This window comes from Leopardus geoffroyi, chromosome A2 (genome assembly GCF_018350155.1).
Source record: "Leopardus geoffroyi isolate Oge1 chromosome A2, O.geoffroyi_Oge1_pat1.0, whole genome shotgun sequence".
Classification (NCBI taxonomy): domain Eukaryota; kingdom Metazoa; phylum Chordata; class Mammalia; order Carnivora; family Felidae; genus Leopardus; species Leopardus geoffroyi.
The window spans coordinates 65827248-65847962 of NC_059331.1; the positions used below are offsets into that span (position 1 = coordinate 65827248).

Consider the following 20715-nt stretch of genomic DNA (forward strand, 5'->3'; position numbering starts at 1 on the left):
CTCTCAAAATAAATAAGTAAACTTAAAAGAACTCCAGACATGTATAGCAATTTTTACTTTTTTTTTTTTTAATATAAATTGAATTGAATTGAATTGAACTGAACTGAATTGACTTGAATTGACTTGAATGGAATGGAATTGAACGGAATAGAACTGAACTGGGGAGAGGACACGCTGGTTTGATACCGATTCTGTGACAGGTGTTCAGACTTAAGTCTGCTACCGATACAACCTCAATTTTTGTAACGTTTCAGGTGCACTCGAGAAGAAAGCGTTTTCTAACTATCCGGCGCGGGGCTCTAGTTATGCCCAATAAACCAAGATGGTTACTTGTTGAGATTTTCCAAATCTCTGCTAATATTTTTGTTGCCTTGATGAGCCTTTCAGTTTACTATCATTACTAATGGTGTGTTAGAACTTTCCATTATGATGATGAATTTGTTGATCCGTCCTCACACTTGTGCCAAGATTTGCTTATTATACTTCAGGTATACTTGCATTCTTCCATCAGGTTTATATAGTGGCAAACTACATAAATAGATTACTTGTTGATGACCTGGTTCAGCGTGGACACACCATCGTTCTTTGTCAGTTTCATCTACCGTCGGTGTTTTCGAGCCCGTCCCCTGCCACCAGAGGCCGGGGTGCAGCAAAACTCGGGGATGGCATCCCGTGCAGATGGCGATGTCTCTTCACACGCCATTTAGTGACTTTTAGAAGCCTGGAAGTTATGATTTACATTTTGAGGAGCCCCAACATGTTCCTCGTTTCAAAATCCAGTCGGTGAGGACAGCCAGAGTGAAAGTTCTAGGGTGCCCCCCTGTCCCAGACTTCCGCGCACATGAACCCTAAGAGCAACTACAAGGTTGACCCCTGGAAGGACTTCCCCCAGCAACAAGAGCACCACCTCTCACCTCCTGGGGCCAACACACTGGATCGCTAGGCTGGCTGAGAACAGGGCAGAGTTGCAGCCCGGGTTCAGCCTACTCTGCTAAGAGACACTCAGGAGTGGGAGCACTGGGTCCCCCAAGGTCGTGCATGGGGAGACCTGTCTAGACAATGCCTCCTGTGCCCTCACACCACCTTGGAAGCCCAGAGCCTTCCGCCCTGTGCCCGGTCCTGCACTTGCCACTTTCCAGCTGTGCCTTGACACTCCCCATCTCCACCCTTCCCATCCCCCTCCTGCCAACGGTCCCGAATCTCCGGTCCTGTCCCTCCAGACCCCCCTCCCTGCTCTCCAAGGGCTCGTGTGACTACTCTAGTGCCTGGGACATGGTAAGTGCTTTGAAAATGCGGCGTTTTCCCAGAATGGCAGGGGGCCAGGTGCCGGGCTGTGCCATAACAACATCTAAGTGCTGATTTCATGCTCACAGGCTAGGAGGTCTTGCCTGACCATCCTCACCTCTCCTGACATGGTTTCGCACATGTCGAATGAGGATACGATTAAAGACGAAGGTTAACCACAGCACATGCTAAACTCTCAGAAGCATTAACTCAGGCCCGATGGAGACAATCTTCTCAAGGATGGTATCTTCTTATAATGATTTTGTAGTGTGTATTTTTATTTATTTTTGAGAGAGAGAGAGAGAGAGAGAGAGGGGGGGGGGCTCGTGTAAGTGGGGGAAGGGGCAAGGAGAGAGACAATCCCAACCAGACCCTGTAATCATAACTGGACTCAGGGCTCGATCCCATGGCCGTGAGATCATGACCTGAGCAGAAATCAAGAACTGGACGCTCGACCGACTGAGCCACCCAGGCGCCCCTATGGGATTTATTTAAAAAAATTTTAAATATAATTTAATGTCAAATTGGTTTCCATACAACACCCAGTGCATTATGGGATTTAATCATCCCAGTTGCCTAACAAGGTAGGTACTATTAAAATCCCCATTGTAGAGACGAAGAAACAGAGGCTCAACAGAGGCTCAGGGGAACGAGGGGCCGCAAAGCACATGGGAAGCAGGGGGTAAGGACAGGACGTTGCCCACATCTGTCCTGCTTTGGCTCCCAAGTGACAGGCAGGAAATCATCCCCGGCACCTCCCTCGTCACACAGGAGCCGCACAAGTGACCGTGCACGCGTGAGCACCTCCTGTCAGCCCCCGTGTCACCGACAGCCCCGCGAGACGCCAGCCTAAGAGCATTGGACCAACAGTGACTTCCAGTCCTCAGGGGAGTTAACCTCGGGCAAGCGGTCAGCACCTGGGGACCAAGAGTCGAGGTACAGATGTCACCGTTTCCAACAATAATAATCCAGTGAAGTATGAAGCCAGGGACTTACTTGCTGAGAATCCTACTTCCTTCTGGGCTTGTTCTTCATGAGACCCGCTGGCTCTGGGACAGATCACTCCGTGTAGCTTGAAATCCACATGGTTCCCTGTCCTTGCTTGTTCAGCCTGCTGTGCTGGTTAAACATTAATTCCTGCTCGTGATAAAGGTCACAGAAGTCTTGAGAAACCTCCAGGGAGGGCTCCCTTCCCCTACAGCCCTGAACAGCTTGGATCCCTCTCACCACCGACTTAGCCCAGTCGCCAGATCCCTCCATTATCCCCAACAGCCCCAGTTTCAAGGTTTCGCCTCATCAGGTCGTCCCGTAAGGTCCAGCCTTGCAGCACGGGAAGCCTTCTCGGGGGCCCCCACACGGAGCCTGCATGCCCTAGCTCTTCCTTCCCCAACCGCTGAAACGATGGTGACGATGCAGAGGAGAATAATGCCGCGGCCGAGATTGTGGCGGACCTACAGAAAAACCCCAGGCGAGAGGATTTTCTTGGGACAGAGAGCAGGGCTGAGAGGAGGCACGGAGAACATGCAGAGAAGGTCCGCAAGGAGCGTGGGGGCTGACCTCGGTGGCCACCCCGCAGGTGCTCTGGGCTCGGGGCTCCGGCAGGTACTAAGGGCCCAGGGGGTATGAGGCCGCGTTTTGGGCCGTTCATCAGAGGACTGGGCACACACAGGGAGGACAGGACGGTTGTGGCTCGAGGCGCTTGTCACAGGCTGGAGAAGGGAAGAGGTCTCCGTGTCCCGTCCCTGGCGGCAGGGTCGGCCCGGGGGGGTGGGGTGGGGCGGGGACCCAGCATTCTGTTCGTGGTCAGTATGGGGCCCGAGGAGGCACAGCAGAGTGAGAGTGAGAAGATTCCAAACCGGTACAAGAGCCACTGGAGGAAAGGAAGGAGAGGGAGGGGCCACGTGGGTCCTACAGGGACACCCACTCACTGCTTCACGTGCAGCCTGACGTCAGCCGACACCGTAGAAGTAACCGTCCTTATAGGGGAAGAGTGAGGGAAGGGCTCCCTCTGGGGAACAGCATCTGTGAAGGTGCTGAGGCTAGAAAGAGTATCTCGAGCCCTGAAAGAAGTCCCTCCCCCCCCCACCCCGCAAGGACCACACAAAGCAGGGGGTCTTTTGAGCCACGGTTCATAATTTGTACTTCCTCCAACTGCGACGGAAGGCACTGAAGCGTTTCTGGAAAGTCTGACCTTAGCTTGTGTACATCTGAGTTAAGATCACTCTGGCCCTCGTGTGCAAAATGGACCAGCGGGACGAGAGTAAAACCTGTCTCTACGCTCCTGATTTGCAGGAAGGAGCAGAAACCCAAGGAACACGGTGGGAGTTGGGGTGGGCTGGGGGAGGGAAGGGAGTTGCGTGTGTGCACACATGTGCGTGTGTGCTTGTGCAAGTGTGTTCTTGTGTGTGCGTGCTTGTGCATGTGCATGCTTGTGCACATGTACTTGTGCAAGTGTGTGTGTGTGTGCGTGCATGCATGCATGTTCGTCCATGTGCGCGTGGACTTGTCCATGTGTTCACGTGCATCTGCACGTGTGCGTGTGCATGTGTCCGTGTGTGTCTGTGTGCACTTGTGCATGTGTGTGCGTGTGTGTTCACGTGCACCTGCATGTGTGTGCATGTGTGTACTTGTGCATGCGTGTGTGTGCCTGTGCATGTGTGTGCACGTGTGTGTTCATGTGCATCTACATGTGTGTGTGCACATGTGCACACGCACGCGTGGGTGTCAGGAGGCTGCTGGGAAGAGGACGCATCAGGAATCAGGATGAGTTCACGGACCTGAGGCCACTGGGTGGACGGTGATTCTCGTGGACTGGGAAAAAGTGCCCAGTGGGGGGCCAGCTTAGCCGGCCAGAGACACAGTTTGGCTTGGGAATTAAATTCTAGACACCACACACACACACACACACACACACACACACACTCACACACAGACACAGAGCATTCGGTGGAGATGTCCAGGGAACTTTTCCAGGTAGGGGTCTGATGTCACAGAAGCAGTCCAGACAGGACATGTAGTTACGAGTGGACAGAGTGGTTTAAACGGTACTTGAAGCAACAAGACTGGATAAAAGTACCCAAAGAGAGAGCGCACGCACACGCACACGCACACACGTGAGGGAGAAGGGTGCACAGGTTCCCAAGTTACAGGAAGACAGAGATGTGGCAATGTCACTTTCAGCAAGCTTCTCCGCCAGGAGACAAACGTACAAGGGATTTAGGTGACATGTGAAAAATTCTTGTTGAGCAGGGATCAGCTCAGAATTTTGGTCGGATGACCTCAGGGCACCTCCTTCCCCACCGGTGCCTACCTGCCAACACATGACCCTGGGGTTTATTTTGTGTCTTCCTGCTGGCCGACCTGACCAACCGGCCAGCCATCGTCTCGGACAAATCTGCCATGATGATCACTCTGTGACCTGAAGACTCCTTGGGCACAGACCCCGCCCCATTCTTGATTTTTGTTTAACCACACAAGCAATTTCACTCGGTAGTCCCTGGGGACAGAACGTCTGTGATCTGTTCTGGATACATGGCTATGACTCACCCCTATTCTCCAACACCTCCTCCGGGGGGTCCCCCAGCACCACCACCCCCACCGCCTCTAGGGCTACAGAAGCCGGTCTTATGGGAGGTGGGCTGCAAAGATCTACTCGTCTTGCACCCACCCAGGACACGTTTTGGTCTGTAAGCCTCCCTCTTAGACCATTTCTGGTCATACTGGACCGGATGGTCTTATCCCTCGGTCTCAAGGCTCCTTCGGCTTAAGGAAATCATTCTGCATATGATTTTCTTTCATGGGACACCGTCCCTTCCCTTGATCAATATCTCTCTTCAGATGTGTGTCTTAGCCGGGTGGCAGAACCTTCTACATCCTAAGGACATTCTACTGATCTCCGTACACAGGGCACGTCAGTTCTCCGTACAGAAGTCATCTGACGATGCTCCCCAAACTGGCGCATGTCCCTCGAGGAAACGAGAGCAAAAACGAACACTTTCGTCCATAATCCTACTGCAGACAGAGCACTGATGTCAACATGGGGAGTCGACATTAGCCTTCGAGTTTTCGGTGTCTGCAAATGTGTTAACCAGAGGGCGGCAAAACCGCGTATGCTTTTTGCAACCTGCTTTCCGCCACTTGACAAGATACCATAACCACGTGAAACCAGTTCTCCCGACATTATTTTTGAAATCATCATCTCCTCTCATCTTGCTGTCTCTTGAGCTTGTTGCTGTTCTGAATCGTCCATTCATTTACATGGTGGTGCCTCACTATGTAAACGTTCTCGCTTAATAAAGAATTGGGATAATTCGAAGGACAAGAGTTCCCTTATCAGTTTTCCCTAAAAAAAAATTCCGTGCTTTCACATATTTCTCTTTGGAGAGGAACTCTCAAATCATTTGTTGGTACACTAAAAAATCGTGGTGAGGGGCGCCTGGGTGGCTCAGTTGGTTAAGTGTCTGACTCCTTATTTCGGCTCCGGTCATGATCTCACGAATCGTGGGTTCCGCAGCAGGCTTTGTGCTGACAGAGCAAAGACTACTTGGGATTATCTTTCTCTCCGTCTCCCTCTCTCTCTCTCTCCCCCCCCCTCTCTCTCCCCCTCTCCTGCCTGCTCTCTATCTCTCTCAAAATAAATTTTAAAAACTTACACTAAGAAACATCACGGTGAGATGTGGGTTGGAAGAATACTAACACCTAATGTTGTGGAGAAATGGCCCCCGGGAATGGAAGTCTTCCTGTCCAGACTAACTTCGATCCTGTCTCATGTGAGTCTGGAGTGCCTCCAGCACCAGAAGTTTATTTTGTGGGTGACCGTACAGAACCCCGGGAAGAGCAAAGGAGGTCAGTACAGGGCCCGTTTTCACACTGGTCACCAGTGTGCACAGCTCGAGCTGAAATGTGCCTTTGGGACTCCAGAAGCCGGTACAAGACATTCCCCTGGTGGGGGGGGGGGTCGTTCCCCCTGAACACCCCTCACATCTACAGAGCCAGCGCTGGTGACCGGGGACAGCCCGTGGCAGAGTCACGGGCGTCGGCAGCTGTGTGCTCAGAGGTACTAAGTCATAGACAGCATCTGGCATCATCCCTCCACGAAGTCTTGTATTCACGTGTCTGCTTTGGAGGTGTGTTCACAGGAGGATGTAAATCTCAGGTAGTTGTCGTTCTGCCACCCAAACTCACGCGTTTCAAGAGAACGCGTTTTCAACTTCACGCCGCAGCTTGGAGCTCAAGAGCCCGTTCAGGCGAGGCAGCCCTCTCCCAGTGAGTGGCAAGTCGCGTGTCCACTGTGACATCCGCTACAGAGTGACAGTGTCCTTGAAGTGAGCGCACAGGTGTGCACTGACATTGAGAAGCACCTTTAACAAGACGCCTGACTTGGTAAAAGAAAACACGCATCCGAAGAAAGGTGTCCGTCAAAGGAAAGCTTGCCTGGCAAGGAAGCACAAAGTAACCAGTCAGAATGTGTGTTGGCAGAGGACCCACCTACGGGGGGTGGGGCGGGGAACGGGTACCCTGACCCTGCAGCTGGAGGGCCTGGTCCAGTGGCTCATGAGTCACCATCGTTGTTAAGAGCTGCATATGGTGGGGGTACTGGCTCCAGAGATCATCCCGCCAGGATCACGGGCTGATTCTATCCCAGCAAGAACCTTGTACTACTCAGTTGAGTTCAGGCACACTTGTCCAAGGCCGCCACGATGCCCACAAGCTTTCAGCTGCTGCTTCCAGACGGAACCGGGCACGCAACGTCCACTTGGGCAGCTCTGTGACATTTCTGCGACGCACAGCTTCCTGCCCCTCTAGCATGAGTGGTTTGAGGCATGACCATCAAGTTCTAAGCCCAGAAGTGGCCAAGCTACGTGTAGAGAGCAGTTGGCCACTGCCATCTCCTGATGCGATAGGGCAGCAGACCCACGCCAGTCTCCCCAGTGGATGATCTCCTTGGGTGATGCAGTTCCACATCGCCAATGTTTGGCCTTTTGAGTTAGGGTTATGGTTGTCTGGGTCCCAGATGACCCTCTGATAGGAAGAGTTACAATGTCAGAACCAATGTTGAGTTTTTCTGGAAAAGCCACTTAGCTTAGGAGCTGGTGAGAAGATCAGTTTTGTGTTTTTTTTTTGCAGAGCAGAGGGTTTTTTATTTATATTTCTTGAGAGAGAGAGAGAGAGAGAGAGAGAGAGAGATGCAGGGGCAGAGGGAGAGAAAATCCCAAGCAGGCTCCACACTGTGTGGAGCCCAACGCAGGGCTTGGTCTCACAACCCAGAGATCATGACCTGAGCCAAAATCAGGAGTCGGACTCTCAACGAGCTGAGCCACCCAGGCGTTCCGAAAGTGTTTTAAATGTCATTGAAGTCTAGCTTGTCGATTCTTACCTTCACGGATCTCACCTTTGCTGCCATAGCTAAGAAGTCATTACCAAATTCTATATTCATCTGGATTTTCTCCTATGCTACCTTTCAGGGGTTTTATAGTTTTGCATTTTATATTCAGGTCTGTGGTCCCCGTGAGTTAGCGCTTGGGAAGGGTGTGGGGACTGGGTCTTGATTTGCTGTTTTGCACATGGACATCTGCTTGTTCCATCAAGAACAGTTGAAGGGACCATCTTTCTCCACTGTGTTGCTTTTGTTCCTTTGTCAAAGATCAGTTGATTATATATATATATATTTTTTTTATTTTTAAAATTTTATTTATTTTTGAGAGAGAGAGAGTGTGTGAGCAGAGGAGGTGCAGAGAGAGAGAAACACAGAATCCGAAGCAGGCTCCAGGCTCTGAGCTGTCAGCACAGAGCCCGACACGGGGCCCGAACCCACGAGCCGCGAGATCATGACCTGAGCCATAGTTGGACGCTCAACCCACTGAGCACCCCCAGGCGCCCCAAGATCAGTTGATGATATTGATGGGGGGGGTCTACTTCTGGGTGCTCTGTTGTGTTCCATCGATCTCTCTGTTCTTTCCCCAATAATACAGTCTTGATTTGCTGTAACTTCAAAGTAGGGGTCAGACGTGGGTGGTGTAAATCCTTCAACTCTGTGCTTTTCTCCAGCTCAGGTTTTCAAATCACTGTTGGATCCCGAAATCACTCTTGAAGGGGTCATGGCCAGCATTTTAAAAGATGAAGTAGAATCCAATCAGAAAGAGAGGTGTTGCACTGGAGAAGGGAAACACTATTTTCCAAAACTTCTGTTTCAATGACAGTAAAACCTCGGACTGCGACGAACTTGTTCTGCGAGGGTTCTGCAAGAGGAGTAAACGTTTTAACTTGATAAACGAGCGATGTCTTGCAACACGGGTCGCATGTGACACCGAACGCCACATGATCACAACTGAGCCACTGCTTCTGGAAATTCGCTTTGATTTACAAGTGATTTGGATGACAAGCGTGTTTCCGGAATGAATCATGCTTGCAAACCAAGGTTTAACTGTATGTGTGTGAGCGCACCCCGGCACACGATGAATGCATTTCTTACCGTAGCTCGTAGTCAAAGCTTCAAAAGCCACTACGGATAGTCTCTTTCCAGAGGAATAAAAGAGGTCAAGACTTGGAAAATCCGAAATTGAGGGGGATACAATGAGCACAGAGTTAGAGAAGGCAACCCTGACCAGCAACCTGCTATTCCTATTTTTATTTTTTATTGAATTAAAAAAATGATATTCACACGTTCCTTAGCTATTTGTGGTTTTCCTTCCATGAATTTCTCTCTTCCATTAAAAAATCTTTTTCTAATGTTTATTTTTGAGAGAGAGACAGAGCAAGCAGGGAAGATCAGAGAGAGAGGGAGACACGGAATCCGAAGCGGGCTCCAGGCTCCGAGCCGTCAGCACAGAGCCCGACGCGGGGCTCGAACCCACGAACCGTGAGATCATGACCTGAGCCGAAGGCGGACGCTTCACTGACTGAGCCCCCCGGGGGGCCCCTCTTGCTTCCATTTCCGTATTATTTCCAGCTGGTGAGTGACAAGGCCGTGGCCTGGGAGGGGTGCCTGGCACGCCAGCGTGGGGCCCCGCGGCCCCAGCGCCCTTCAGCGGCTCTGATGGCTGAGCAGACTATGTGATCCCCTCTTCCGCTTGCAAACGGACGACAGGCGCGCTAATGTGTGACGGTGGCACGCTCCTTCTGAGCCTCCCCTGGGAGGTGGACAGAGTCTGTGTGGGTGGCCCGTCTTCCAGAGTGGATGGATGACAGAGGCTCTCAGCGGGGACAACGCGAGAGTCCCCTGCCTTGTGCTTGTTCCAGTCCTAAGCCTCCTTTTACAGTGTGTTAAATGATTACCCAAGGTCTGCTGCTACAGCATAGCAGAGGGCACAAGCCTGTTCTCTTGAAAGCCTCCAGAATCCCCCTTCCCAGTGGGAGCTGTTCCCGGTCACGTGGTGCCTGGTACCAGGCACATTCACGGAACCCACTAAACCCGAACCCCCAGGAGGGAGGCCAGGAATGCCCCTGTACCCATGCCTGAAGGTACCCATTTGGGAGAGAAGGGTCAGACGGTAAGTTTGGCGTAGTTTGTGGCGTCTAATATTTTTTTTTTTAAGTTTTTGAGAGAAAGAGAGAGAGAGAGAGCCAGCGGGGGAGGAGCAGAGAGAGCGGGGGAGAGAGAATCCCAAGCGGGCTCCGTGTCGTCAGCGCAGAGCCTGATGCGGGGCTCAAACCCACAAAACCATGAGATCGTGACCTGAGCCGAAGTCAAGAGTCAGACGCTTAACCAACTGAGCCACCCAGGCACCCCTCGTGGAGTCTAAGCTTCTAGCAGGACTGAGACTTAAACAGCACTAACGTGGATCACCTAGGTTCAAAGTCACCCCAGGGAAAAGCCTCAGCCAGCTCAGAAATACGGTGCAGTCATATTTTGTATAAAACTGTGAAAGAGGGCGCCTGGGTGGCGCAGTCGGTTAAACGTCCGACTTCAGCCAGGTCATGATCTCGCGGTCCGTGAGTTCGAGCCCCGCGTCAGGCTCTGGACTGATGGCTCAGAGCCCGGAGCCTGTTTCCGATTCTGTGTCTCCCTCTCTCTCTGCCCCTCCCCTGTTCATGCTCTGTCTCTCTCTGTCCCAAAAATAAAAAAAAAAAAGAAAAAAAAAAAACTGTCAAAGAGTGCAGTAACAAAATACCAATACCACTTTACTTGCTTTGCACAAAATAAAACACAACGCAAGCCCCCTCCCTCTAATGTAAAAATGTGCCAAGAATGGCCTACTTTCGGAACTGGTGGGCTGGGAGAAGCCCCACGGTGCTCCCTTCAGGACGGCCTGCGTTCGCTCACAAACAGGGACCGGTTTTGTCCAGGGAGGGACTCGTTCTGAATTCTGTAAAGCCATCAAGAATGATCCCTGTTTGCAACATGATTGCTCACGCGAAACCATCTCTCAAGAAGCCCTACACGTCCTGTTCTTGACTCCTACGGGGACAGAGGTCACCACCTCTTCAGATGAGTAGCAGCGTGGTTTCTGCTTGCACCAAGGGCCCTTGTGTTCAAACACACACTTTATATTTAGGCACTAAAATTACACTCAGTCTGGGGGGACAGTCACTGATGGAGTAACTTAGGCCATAGCAAATGAAACTCTCCCAGCGCTGGCTCACTCCAGAGTGGTACCAGATGGTCTGGGTACCATCTGGTACCCATCTTCCCAGATTGGGAAGTCCTTTACCTCCGGGGGTGTGCGATGGAGGACGGGCCAAGCAGACACCGCTAAGTTCTATACATGATACCCGTGTGTGACGCGAAATTACTCCAAGTTATAACTGGAAAGCAAGGTGGGCCAGAGCCGAATGAAGGCCGTGGACAGCGTCATCCTGGTGCAGCACAAGGGAAGCTCGTGTGTCTTCCGCGGGGGTTGAGGCACAGGTGTGACTTCGGCGGGGGTGCCCTTAGCCTTGGGTCTGAGGCTGAGTTTTGCCGATTCAGAGCATCAACCAGACACAAGAGACTGACTCGAAAGCGGACCCTCCTTGGTCTCATCATCCACGGCCACTTCTGTAACGTAAGTGTTTGCTATCAGTCATCCAGACCAGTGCTGCCCGCCAGAACTTTCTGCAATGCTGGCGACGTTCTGTGTCCACACGGATCATCATGGCGGCCCCTAGCCACTTGTGGCTGTTGAGAGCTTAATATGTGGCCAGGGTCACCTGGAACAGAACTTTTCATTTTATTTTTGTGAATTAGAATTAAAATTTAAATAGGTGTGCGTACTTAGTGGTAGCATATTGGACTGCACACACTAGAAAACACCACGCTCTCTGTCTACCTGTGGTCACCCCCACGTTCATCCTTCACCCACGCATCTCCCAGCTGGACTCCGGGCCTCCATTAAAAAAAATTTTTTTTTAATGTTTATTTATTTTTGAAGGAGAGAGACAGTGTGAACAGGGGAGGGGCAGAGAGAGAGGGAGACACAGAATCCGAAGCAGGCTCCAGGCTCCGAGCTGTCAGCACAGAGCTCGACGTGGGGCTCAAACCCACGAACCGCGAGATCACGACCTGAGCAGAAGTCGGACGCTTAACGGACTGAGCCACCCAGGTGCCCCTGGACTCTGTGCCTCCTTGAGCACAGCTCCCATAGACAATGAGGCGTGTGTGTGTGTGTGTGCGCGCGTGTCTGAGTATACAGTTACCATAGAGCTTTTCTTCTCTAAGAGGATTTGTCATTCTTATTTCAAATAACCAAATTCCCTAATTCTCCAAAATGACATTGTGGTAACTTGCAGTAGACCAACCAAGGAAAAAAAAAATTCTTCTGCAAATTAATGTATCATTTTAGGAGATTTCTCTGGAAGGTGTGCGGGCCCAGAGGCAGAGAGAAGAGTTAGCTGGATGATCAACTTCAGCAGCTTGTGTTGTCATGGTTGTGGAATTCACATACGTACTACGTATTCGTTTTTGTCCTCTGGTCTCAAACACAACCCGTGTCTTCTTCCCCACACCAACTTCCTATAAATGGGAGTCCAAGAAGAACTCACTTTACTCCGAGAAGCAGCACCAACGTTCCGTGAAGAGACCCAAAGATAAAGGGAGAAAATGACAGGAAAAACATCAAACGGTAAAGAGTGCTCACTGGAAAAACACTGCCATGGGCTAGATTGAAATTGCAACCACATATAATATAAACTTAAAAAGAAATCAAGCAATCAGATCACAGAAGCTCAAAGCAGAGATGGGCGCATTCAAGGAGTATATTCAAGGCAAGGGACACGGCTCTAAACACAGGCAGGAGAGAGGCGCCTGGGTGGCTTGGCCGGTTAAGCGTCCAACTCTTGACTTCGGCTTGGGTCGTGATCTCACAGTTCATGGTTTCGAGCCCCGTATGGGGTTCCCCACGCTGACATCGTGGAGCCTGCTTGGGATTCTCTCTCTCCCTCTGTGCTCCCCCCCCCCCCCGCTCATGCTCTCTCTTTCTCTCTCTCAAAATAAACAAATGTTAAGGAGAAGTGGGAGGGCCATACACAGACTTCCTGGCGGTGGAGTCCGCATGGAGGCAGCAAGAGAAGGGATCCCACAGAAACATCCTCCGTGACCCGGAGGACATGTTGGAGCCACAGTAGATAAGCCAAAGGGAAGTGAGTTAAGAGGGTTTGAGAAAAAGCAAAGGTATTGGAATGCAGGTCAAGGGGACCCAACACACACATAATTGCTGTCTTTGAAAAAAGACCTGCCCTGTGCAGTGACGGGACAAAAATATACACAGATGTAATTCAGGAAACATTTCCAGAGATCAAACAAGATTTTGATGTATCTACAGAGGGAAAGCGCACACTCTCTCCTGGGGGTGGCGGATGACACTTACCGATCAATGTCAACCCCGCGCTTATTCTAGGCTTCCCAGAAAGGGTCACTAGGGTTCCCTCCGGTGCCCCATGTGTCTTGGAGTGCCCTCTGCTGGCCATGCTGAGACCTGCAGCCACAGATGTCCGTCTGTGGTCTTTGCCACCCCAGGTGAGCGGCCCCGTCGTCTACTGTGGGATGACAGACAAAGCCTAACCCTGCAAAATGATTGAGGCTTCATGTGTTTCCTGCCCTTCTTGTTAATGTACAGCTTCCGGTATGAGATGGGGGGAGGGGGGATACTGAGTTTACCATCTGAAAACCCAAAGCTGTAAGACAGTTTACTTTTGACAGTTAACAAGCTCATGTTTTGTTTTGTTTTTCTTTTAATCATTAAAATCCCTTCCTGTGGCTTTAGTCATCACTCAAAATATGTTTTAAAAACCAATAACAAACACGACCCAGATCAAGTTGGCCCTTTGGCCCGCCTGTTCCTCTCCTAATGGCTTACATCATCTTCTTTGGAGGGACCATGAGATCCACATCTCAGACCCCGGCCGGGTGGTTCCTCCCCTACCTTGGGCTCTGGGTGGACGGAAACAGGAGGTTCTTCCTTGCCATGGTGCCCCCACAACCCCACTCCAGCACACTCTGGTGTCACGGCACCTAGCAGCCTGGTCCAGTCTCCCTCTCTGCCCCCCTCCACGTGCCCCCTCCCCCCACCCGTCTGATTCTTGTCTCCTGCACTATGGACACACCCCAGCCCACAACACAGACTCCCCACACCTGATCACGCCCCAGCCCCACCGTGATCGCGTCACACACACCCGTCTCGCGAGCACACCAAGATCAAATCCTTCCTACTACTCTTCCTCCCGAGACGGGCCTGCCTCATAGGGGACGAGCAGAAATCAGGGACCCGGATTCTGAAAACAAATGACAGGGGATCAAATGCCACAGCTGTGCCCCTGCTGGTGGATAAGCCTGGCTCGTGACAGTATTCCCTCACTCTCTGCCCGGGGTGGGACGGGAGGCGGTGAGTCAGGCCTGAGTACGGGTCAGGGGTACACCCACCGGGGTCCCTCAAGTGAGGTCCTGGGGCAGCAGAGACCCGGGGCATTCGTTCCCTTGATCTTTCTACCAACTTCTTATTTGACTAGAAAACCCAGCTCTGTCCCACCGCAGCGGGAACAAAGCCACTGGATTTCGCAGAGACAAACATCCATGAGTCTCTTGAGGTGTCTGCAAAACTTGCGTGGAGATCAGACTACCTCCGAAGCACCCCGAGGCGTGCGATTCTGCGGTGTGGGTGCAGGGGGAAGAGGCCGCAGAGAGGATCCTGGCACCAACACGGAGGCACCTGGCCTGTGTCACCGGAGTCCAGAGTCTCTCAACAGGGCCACGCGGGCTCGTGCGTCACACGTCAGTTCCTTTCCAACTCGTGTTTGACCAGCGCCGAGAAGCACACTGCTGGTAGTCTATGTGATTTCCAAAGGTTTTTAGGGGCTGCCCAGCTGGAGGGTTTCAAAACACAGAAACAGACACACGAGCCGTGGAAAATGAAGAACGCTACAGTAATGTTTATTTCTAATTACAAGAAACAGAACGTCAAGTCCCTTATTTGTACAAAAATACCTGAACGTTTACAATTAGGTTCACAAGCCGCAGAGCTATGTACAGAAAGGAGCAAAGCACGTGGAATAAAGGTTTTGTCCCTGAACCGTTTCTGCATTCCCTGAAAATGTTTACAGGTCAGACCACTGCTTGTGCTGTGACATCGCCATCCACCGCGAGCAGGTCCCGCCCCGCAAAGGTGAGTCTCTTGGTCAAACCGTCAGGTATTAAGTGCAGAAAAGAGAGGACCAAACAGCTAGACTGAGGCACGTATTTCTTCACGGTTTAGCGAACAAAACAACATTCTAGAACTTAATGACCGAAGGGAACAGAGCTCACCCATGAACCTTGAATCCCCGAGGCATTTGGTATTTCCTTCCCAACAAAGTCCAGGTTGCTATGTGGGGTTTTCGACTTCGGAGAGGAAAATCACAGGCAGAGAGATTAAAAAGTCAACAGGCTCTAAAATGACCCTGAGCTGTCCCATTTACATTCATGTCATCTAAATATAAAAATAAAAGTTGAACGTCCTTCAGCCCCTGAGTGGCTGGGCCGGACGCCCACATCCTTGAGGGACCGGCTGCTTTCGGGGGGAACTCCCAGCCACCAGGCCCAGCAGTGAGACAGCTGCAGACTGGGGGGTGGGGGTCCCACCCTCCAGCACTTGACCGCGGCCAGGGAGGTCCAAAAGACTACGTCAAACCGGCGACACACAGACTGCGTCAGAGGCCAGCTTTTGTCTTCTTTTTAAATAAAAGGCAGGTTTATAAATACAAAATGCTGTGGATGCTATCGGAGAGGGCCGTGAGAGTCTCGTCTTACTGGTCTATGTAAAGAGAAAAAAAAAAAGGAAAAAGAAATCATAGAACTTTTTTAAGGTTCGGCTTCCAACCGGTGAAAAGAAAAATGTCGAACTGTACGAATAAAGAGCCGATCCAAGGTGAAGGGCCCCGGAAGCTTGCCGCCAGGTAGGACTTGAGAATTACCTACTTGTCAATAGTCTGAAAGACAGAAGTGGCCACAGAAAGAAGAGAACGCAGCTGAGCGTTTATGGTTCAAAACGTTTTACCACAAAGTCTGTATTTGTGTAAGTAGACGTTTCACGGAAGACGAGTAGAGTGAGACCTGTAAAGTGAAATACAGTGTTTCTAGACCCTAGAGTTCCTTCGAGGGCATCTGTGTCACTGAAGCCGGCCACATGTGTCCCACACCGTGGGCACATTCCTCTAGGGGCATGGTGCTGGGTCAGGGCCAGGCCACCTAGTGGCTGGCACCCATCCAGAGGACCAGTCACGTGTGGTGACTGATCTCAGAAAAGGGGACCATTTTCACCACACTAATCTGTACGCCTGTCAAGGGAGAACTTTCTGCTCTGCAGAGACCGAAGGGAAGGACACGGCCACTCTCACACCTGGTGACTCTGCTAAGGGGCGTGCAGAGGGACACTCCAGCCCCCCCATCCCCGTGTGACTCAGCCCCCCAGAGGGGTAAACAGGGTGCGTTGATAAGACTCTTCAATGCCTAGGACTGCTGTGAGGTACTTCTGAGCGCCAGCTGTCTGAGGGGGAGCCCCCGCGTGCACGGGCTCAAGGGGGTTTTCAGAGAATGGAGGCTATGGAGCGAAGACCTTTAAATGCCAGGCTGCAGACATGCCCTTTCCAATGTTTCCGTCTTTATCACCATGGAAACCCCCGGGCCACAGCGGGAAGTCAACCAAGTGCCATTTTCCTTTTAGATCCTTCAACCCCCGAGAGGGACAAGAGCCAGGAAGGGACCCAGCCACGGTGGGGGCGGGGGGGTTTAAGAGTAAGGCAGCGATCGCCCTAGAACAGGCTGAAAGGGGGCCCCCAGCGGCCGGCCCTGCGTGCCCGGTGTGTCCCGGGGACGCTCCCTGCGTCCAGCTAAGGGGCCCGCTGCCGTGTTGTGGAACAGAGCATTTTCCAAAACAAACAAACAAACAAACAAACAACCCAGGTCTCCTGAACTGTGGAGGATAGGACACACAGGTAACAGGTGTGCAGGACATCTGTGCATAGGGGAATGACCGACAGACGTGGTTGCCTGTGTCCACAAAACGTGCCAAATGCCTACCACAGGTGACACCTTTTATTTATTTTAAAAAAAGAAGCTCTTCAAGTATTCTGGGAGGGGCTGGGGGTGGTTTGTGACCTGGGAGCCGAATCTGCCCCCGGCAACTGCACAGGGCCGGCACCACCCTCCGGCAACAACCAGGGTGCGGGCCCCCCCCACCCCGCAGCCAGTCTCTGGAGCCTGCGCACTGGACGCCACACCCCCTCTGACAGAGGCCGAGTACAATATTGAAAACAAAGAAGGAGTGCAAAAAGTGATCGATACAAAAAAAGTAAACATATCAGTTTTAATTGTCAAGATTATTCCAGGGCAAGAGTTCACTTCCAATTACTCGTCTCCGGTTCTGGTTCCGACGTGGCCCAGCCGAGACCATCGCTCCGGTTTCCTCTCCCACCTGCACATGCTCTCCGGCGCCTCCCTGATCGCGCCGGTGCGGAGGGAGACGCTCCTGCCGACTCCGCAGCAGCAAATCACCGTCCCGTCCAGCGACCGGTCCGTCCTGGGCGGCCGGCCCCGACGGACCCACCCCCCACCCCCCGCCCTCCCCAGGGTGCAGAACAACAGACGTGTGCTCTTCGCGACGTACATCCCCTTCCCTCGTTCCAGTGTCAGCTTCCTCCAGGCTCCGCCGAGAGTCAGTGTGAGGTCATAAGGCCACGCGGATGCAGTGGTGCCTCAGTTTGCAAGGCAGGACTCCTTTGTTGAGCTGGTAGAAGTCCACGAGCTGGATCAGGTCCGAGAACTTGGTGTTCCCGTCGTCAAGGCTGAAGTAGATCTGCCCGTCATCCTCGCACTACGGGGACATGAGAACACTCACCACGTTAGCGGCCGCCCCTCGGGGAACGCGGCGGCGCGAGTGTGGGGTCACCGCAAGGCGTCGCTGGTAAGAGCAGCTGCGGAAAGCGCCTCCCCAGCCCCCCGCGTGTTTGGTGGCTATTTTTTATCAAGGTGGGGGGTGGGGGGCACTCCGCGGTCCCTCCCACAGCGAACGACTTTCCTGACGCCAGGTTGAACTCTGCGAAGGTGACATTCAAGGACTGCAGAGCTCTGGGGCGCATGGTGCGGGGGGGGGGGGGGGGGGGGCTCGGTGGGTTAGGCTCCCGCTCTTGATTTCAGCTCAGGTCATGATCTCTCAGTTGGGGAGTTCGAGCCCCCAGTCGGGCTCTGTGCTAACCGTGCAGACCCCGCTCGGGATTCTCTCTCTCTCTCTCTTTCAATAAATAAACTTTTTTTTTTTTAAAAAAAAAAAGGCTGCAAGTGATGTCATCCTCATGGAGCAAACTGGCTTGAAATGTCTCAGTGGTAAACCCAGAACCCCTTCTTGACTCCAAAATACTGCTGGATGCACAACACACCCCGTTTTCAAGCACAGGGGCTGTGGTCTTGTTCCTCTAAATCTCAAGCTACCCTGATAACTTCTAGAATTTGGGGTTCTTTGGGCGAACGGCATTACCCACTCTGCCTACCCGTAAGATACGTTTTCACTCGATTTTCGATCTCAGGTGAAGAGAACGAGAACGCTGTGTCCACAACAGGAGGCAGCAGTAAACAGAACGAACCATGGAGGAAGCACTTCTCCTTCGCTGACGATTCCCAGGTTTGCGCAGAATGCTTTATGGACTTGGGGAAGCCTGGCCTCAGAGCCAGACCCGGTCCCTTCCTCCCACTGGGGTCTAGGGCGAGCCGCTGGCAGCTCTCGGGCTCTCCTTGTCCTTATTTGTAGAACGAGGGCATCGAAACACAGCCAGAGGCGAGGGTACCACAGGACGTGCCCGGCTGGTGGCTTGCTCAGATCTACAAAAGCTACCCAGACAGCCCAGACCTTCTCCAGCCCGCGTTTCCTGCCTCCGTGTGACTCCTGGGATGCCAAAATCCTAGGCTCAGGCAAGCTTCAGAAACACCAGACTCAACAGTGTGAAACAGATGTATTCGGTTATGTCGAGCCTTCTGGAACTTTCCATGGCCGCCAGACTGTGAATCCCTGACAGGAAAAGACGTCATCCCCCTCTTTCGGCAGAATATTTCCTGGGTTTGGGCCCCGCAGGAAACATTTCAGCAACGTTACTACCACCTGCAGAATCTGTCACTTAATTATGTAAAACACCTAATGTCAATTTTGCATATAGTATCCCCAGCTGAATGGTGGCTTCATGGAGGTGCAGACAGCCGTCTCCCACAGAAGCGCTCAGTCATGAACTAGAATCTGAGCTTTGGAACACCAAAGAGAGACAGAACTTACGCGTGAAAAATCTAACAAAAATTTTCTTTAAAAAAATGGTGCTGACTGACGTATTTGGTAATGATGTTTTCAGAGCTGTTCAAAGGTAGACTCTTTTTTTGTTTCTTTTTAATGTTTATTTTTGAGAGAGAGAGAGAGGGAGGGTGAGCGGGGAGGAGCAGAAAGGGAGACACAGAATCTGAAGCAGGCTCCAGGCTCTGAACTGTCAGCACAGAGCCCAACGCGGGGCTCGAACTCACAAACCATAAATCGTGACCTGAGCCGAAGTCGGATGCTTAACCGACTGAGCCACCGAGGTGCTCCTGTTTTCTGATCCAAGGACCGAGTGAAAGTGCAATGCAACTTCTCGTTGGGGGCCATGTGACCACGGGTCAGTGTTTCTACAACTTTCTTGGGTCACCAGGTACACACCAGCATAAATCAGACCAATCCTCAGATTCGAGTGGCCGAGAGTCAAACCTACCGTGAAGACCCTGTCTTGTGCCACACGTGCCCCGGCGCCAGGCTCCCCGGCTCACGGCTCTGTCATACGTCCACCCGCCAGCTGACCTCGCTGCTCCCCATTGGTGCCGAGTCAGCTACAACACGGGTGGGCCTCAGTGCGACACCACCATTTTAAATATTATTTCTGCGGAAATGCCGTCCCCAATGTCAGACAACAGCCCTCTCCAGAGACTCTTGCAAGTATCCCTCTTGTGAGCTTGGGCCTGTCTGATGCCTAACGATCGATCTGTAGTTTGGTTCATTTGGAATTTGAAAATTCAGGAAGCACGGACCCAGAAAACGAACAAAAACGAGGCTTGGTGTGATGTGACCGATACTTACAGGAAGGATCTGGAAATTTTTAATTTTCTGATGATGACACAGCGTGAGCACAAAAGCCTTTGGATTGCTCTGGCTGTCTCGGAGGAGAAAAAGCCTGGGAATGGAAAAAGATCAGCTGATGGTAAACTTTTAAAATGCAGACTTTTTAGACGCGTAGGTATATGTGTGCACCTGTGCATACGCATATACACACACTCACACATTTCCCTGCTCCTGCTGCTAAGACAGGCTTGCAGCCACGATGCCTTAGTATCCGGGTGGCCTGCGGTGGCTGCAGGGACCTCGCATCCAGCCTGGTTTCTGAATATCACCCTGCAGTGAAAGGACCCAGAGCTCCTTGGAGATGCAGTGGACTCAAGGGCCACGGCAGGGAAAGAATATGATGTAGCTGGACCATTTTGTGCCAGAAAGTAATATGTTCAAAGGGTCATGATCCAGGAGGCAGCATCAGAGGTTAAGTATCAGAAGTGACAGGTTATAACCCAGAGGATAAAACAGGAATCCGTGAGTATATACAGATATTACAAATAAACAGACGATGAAATTAACAGCAGAGAGAAGAAAGTGCTTCCTGAGAGCAGAAAGGAAGCTAACTAGGTCGGGAACGATGGGTTAGAAACCGTCTTGCAGGTTACCACCGATCAAGACGATTGTTAATGGGCGTGAACATCAGCAGATGAAAATTGGTGAAAAACAGTGTTTTCAGACTCAAACCATCATCCCCCTAATACGTATTTATTACAAAGGGAAACACGGTGACCGTCCGTCAGAGAAACCCGGTCAATACCGTCACCACCAAGCATTCGAGGCACCTGCACCGGGAACGAGACAATCCTCCTGACTGTGCACCACCAGTGACTCGATGTCCCTTCCTGCAAAGTGGTGACCCAGCTGAACCCCG

General features: G+C 51.8%; 2 protein-coding genes and 1 long non-coding RNA gene across 11 annotated transcripts in view; 1 reads left to right on the forward strand and 2 right to left on the reverse strand.

The window, feature by feature from the left end:
* Window positions 1–2473, reverse strand: part of DDC (dopa decarboxylase) — an 85575-nt gene extending 83102 nt beyond the window's left edge. Inside the window, exon 1 of one of the 2 annotated variants that reach the window (XM_045494285.1) lies at window positions 2281–2473. The gene's annotated coding sequence lies outside the window, so the exon portion shown is untranslated. Of the gene's footprint in view, window positions 1–2201 lie in introns of both variants that reach the window. The other variant, XM_045494286.1, reaches the window with a different exon arrangement.
* LOC123606193 lies at window positions 2474–5595 on the forward strand. The gene is made up of 2 exons (XR_006716149.1): window positions 2474–2886; window positions 5190–5595. It is a non-coding gene; the product is annotated as an uncharacterized LOC123606193 (long non-coding RNA).
* A 9015-nt stretch (window positions 5596–14610) lies between these two features.
* GRB10 (growth factor receptor bound protein 10) overlaps window positions 14611–20715 on the reverse strand; it is a 185221-nt gene continuing 179116 nt past the window's right edge. For all 8 annotated transcript variants that reach the window (XM_045494287.1, XM_045494290.1, XM_045494291.1 and 5 more), the window contains 2 exons: window positions 19815–19908; window positions 14611–17543 (listed from right to left, as the gene is read on the reverse strand). In XM_045494287.1, the coding sequence (XP_045350243.1) occupies window positions 17397–17543; window positions 19815–19908 (241 nt within the window). In that variant the 3' untranslated portion in view covers window positions 14611–17396. The remainder of the gene's footprint in view (window positions 17544–19814; window positions 19909–20715) is intronic.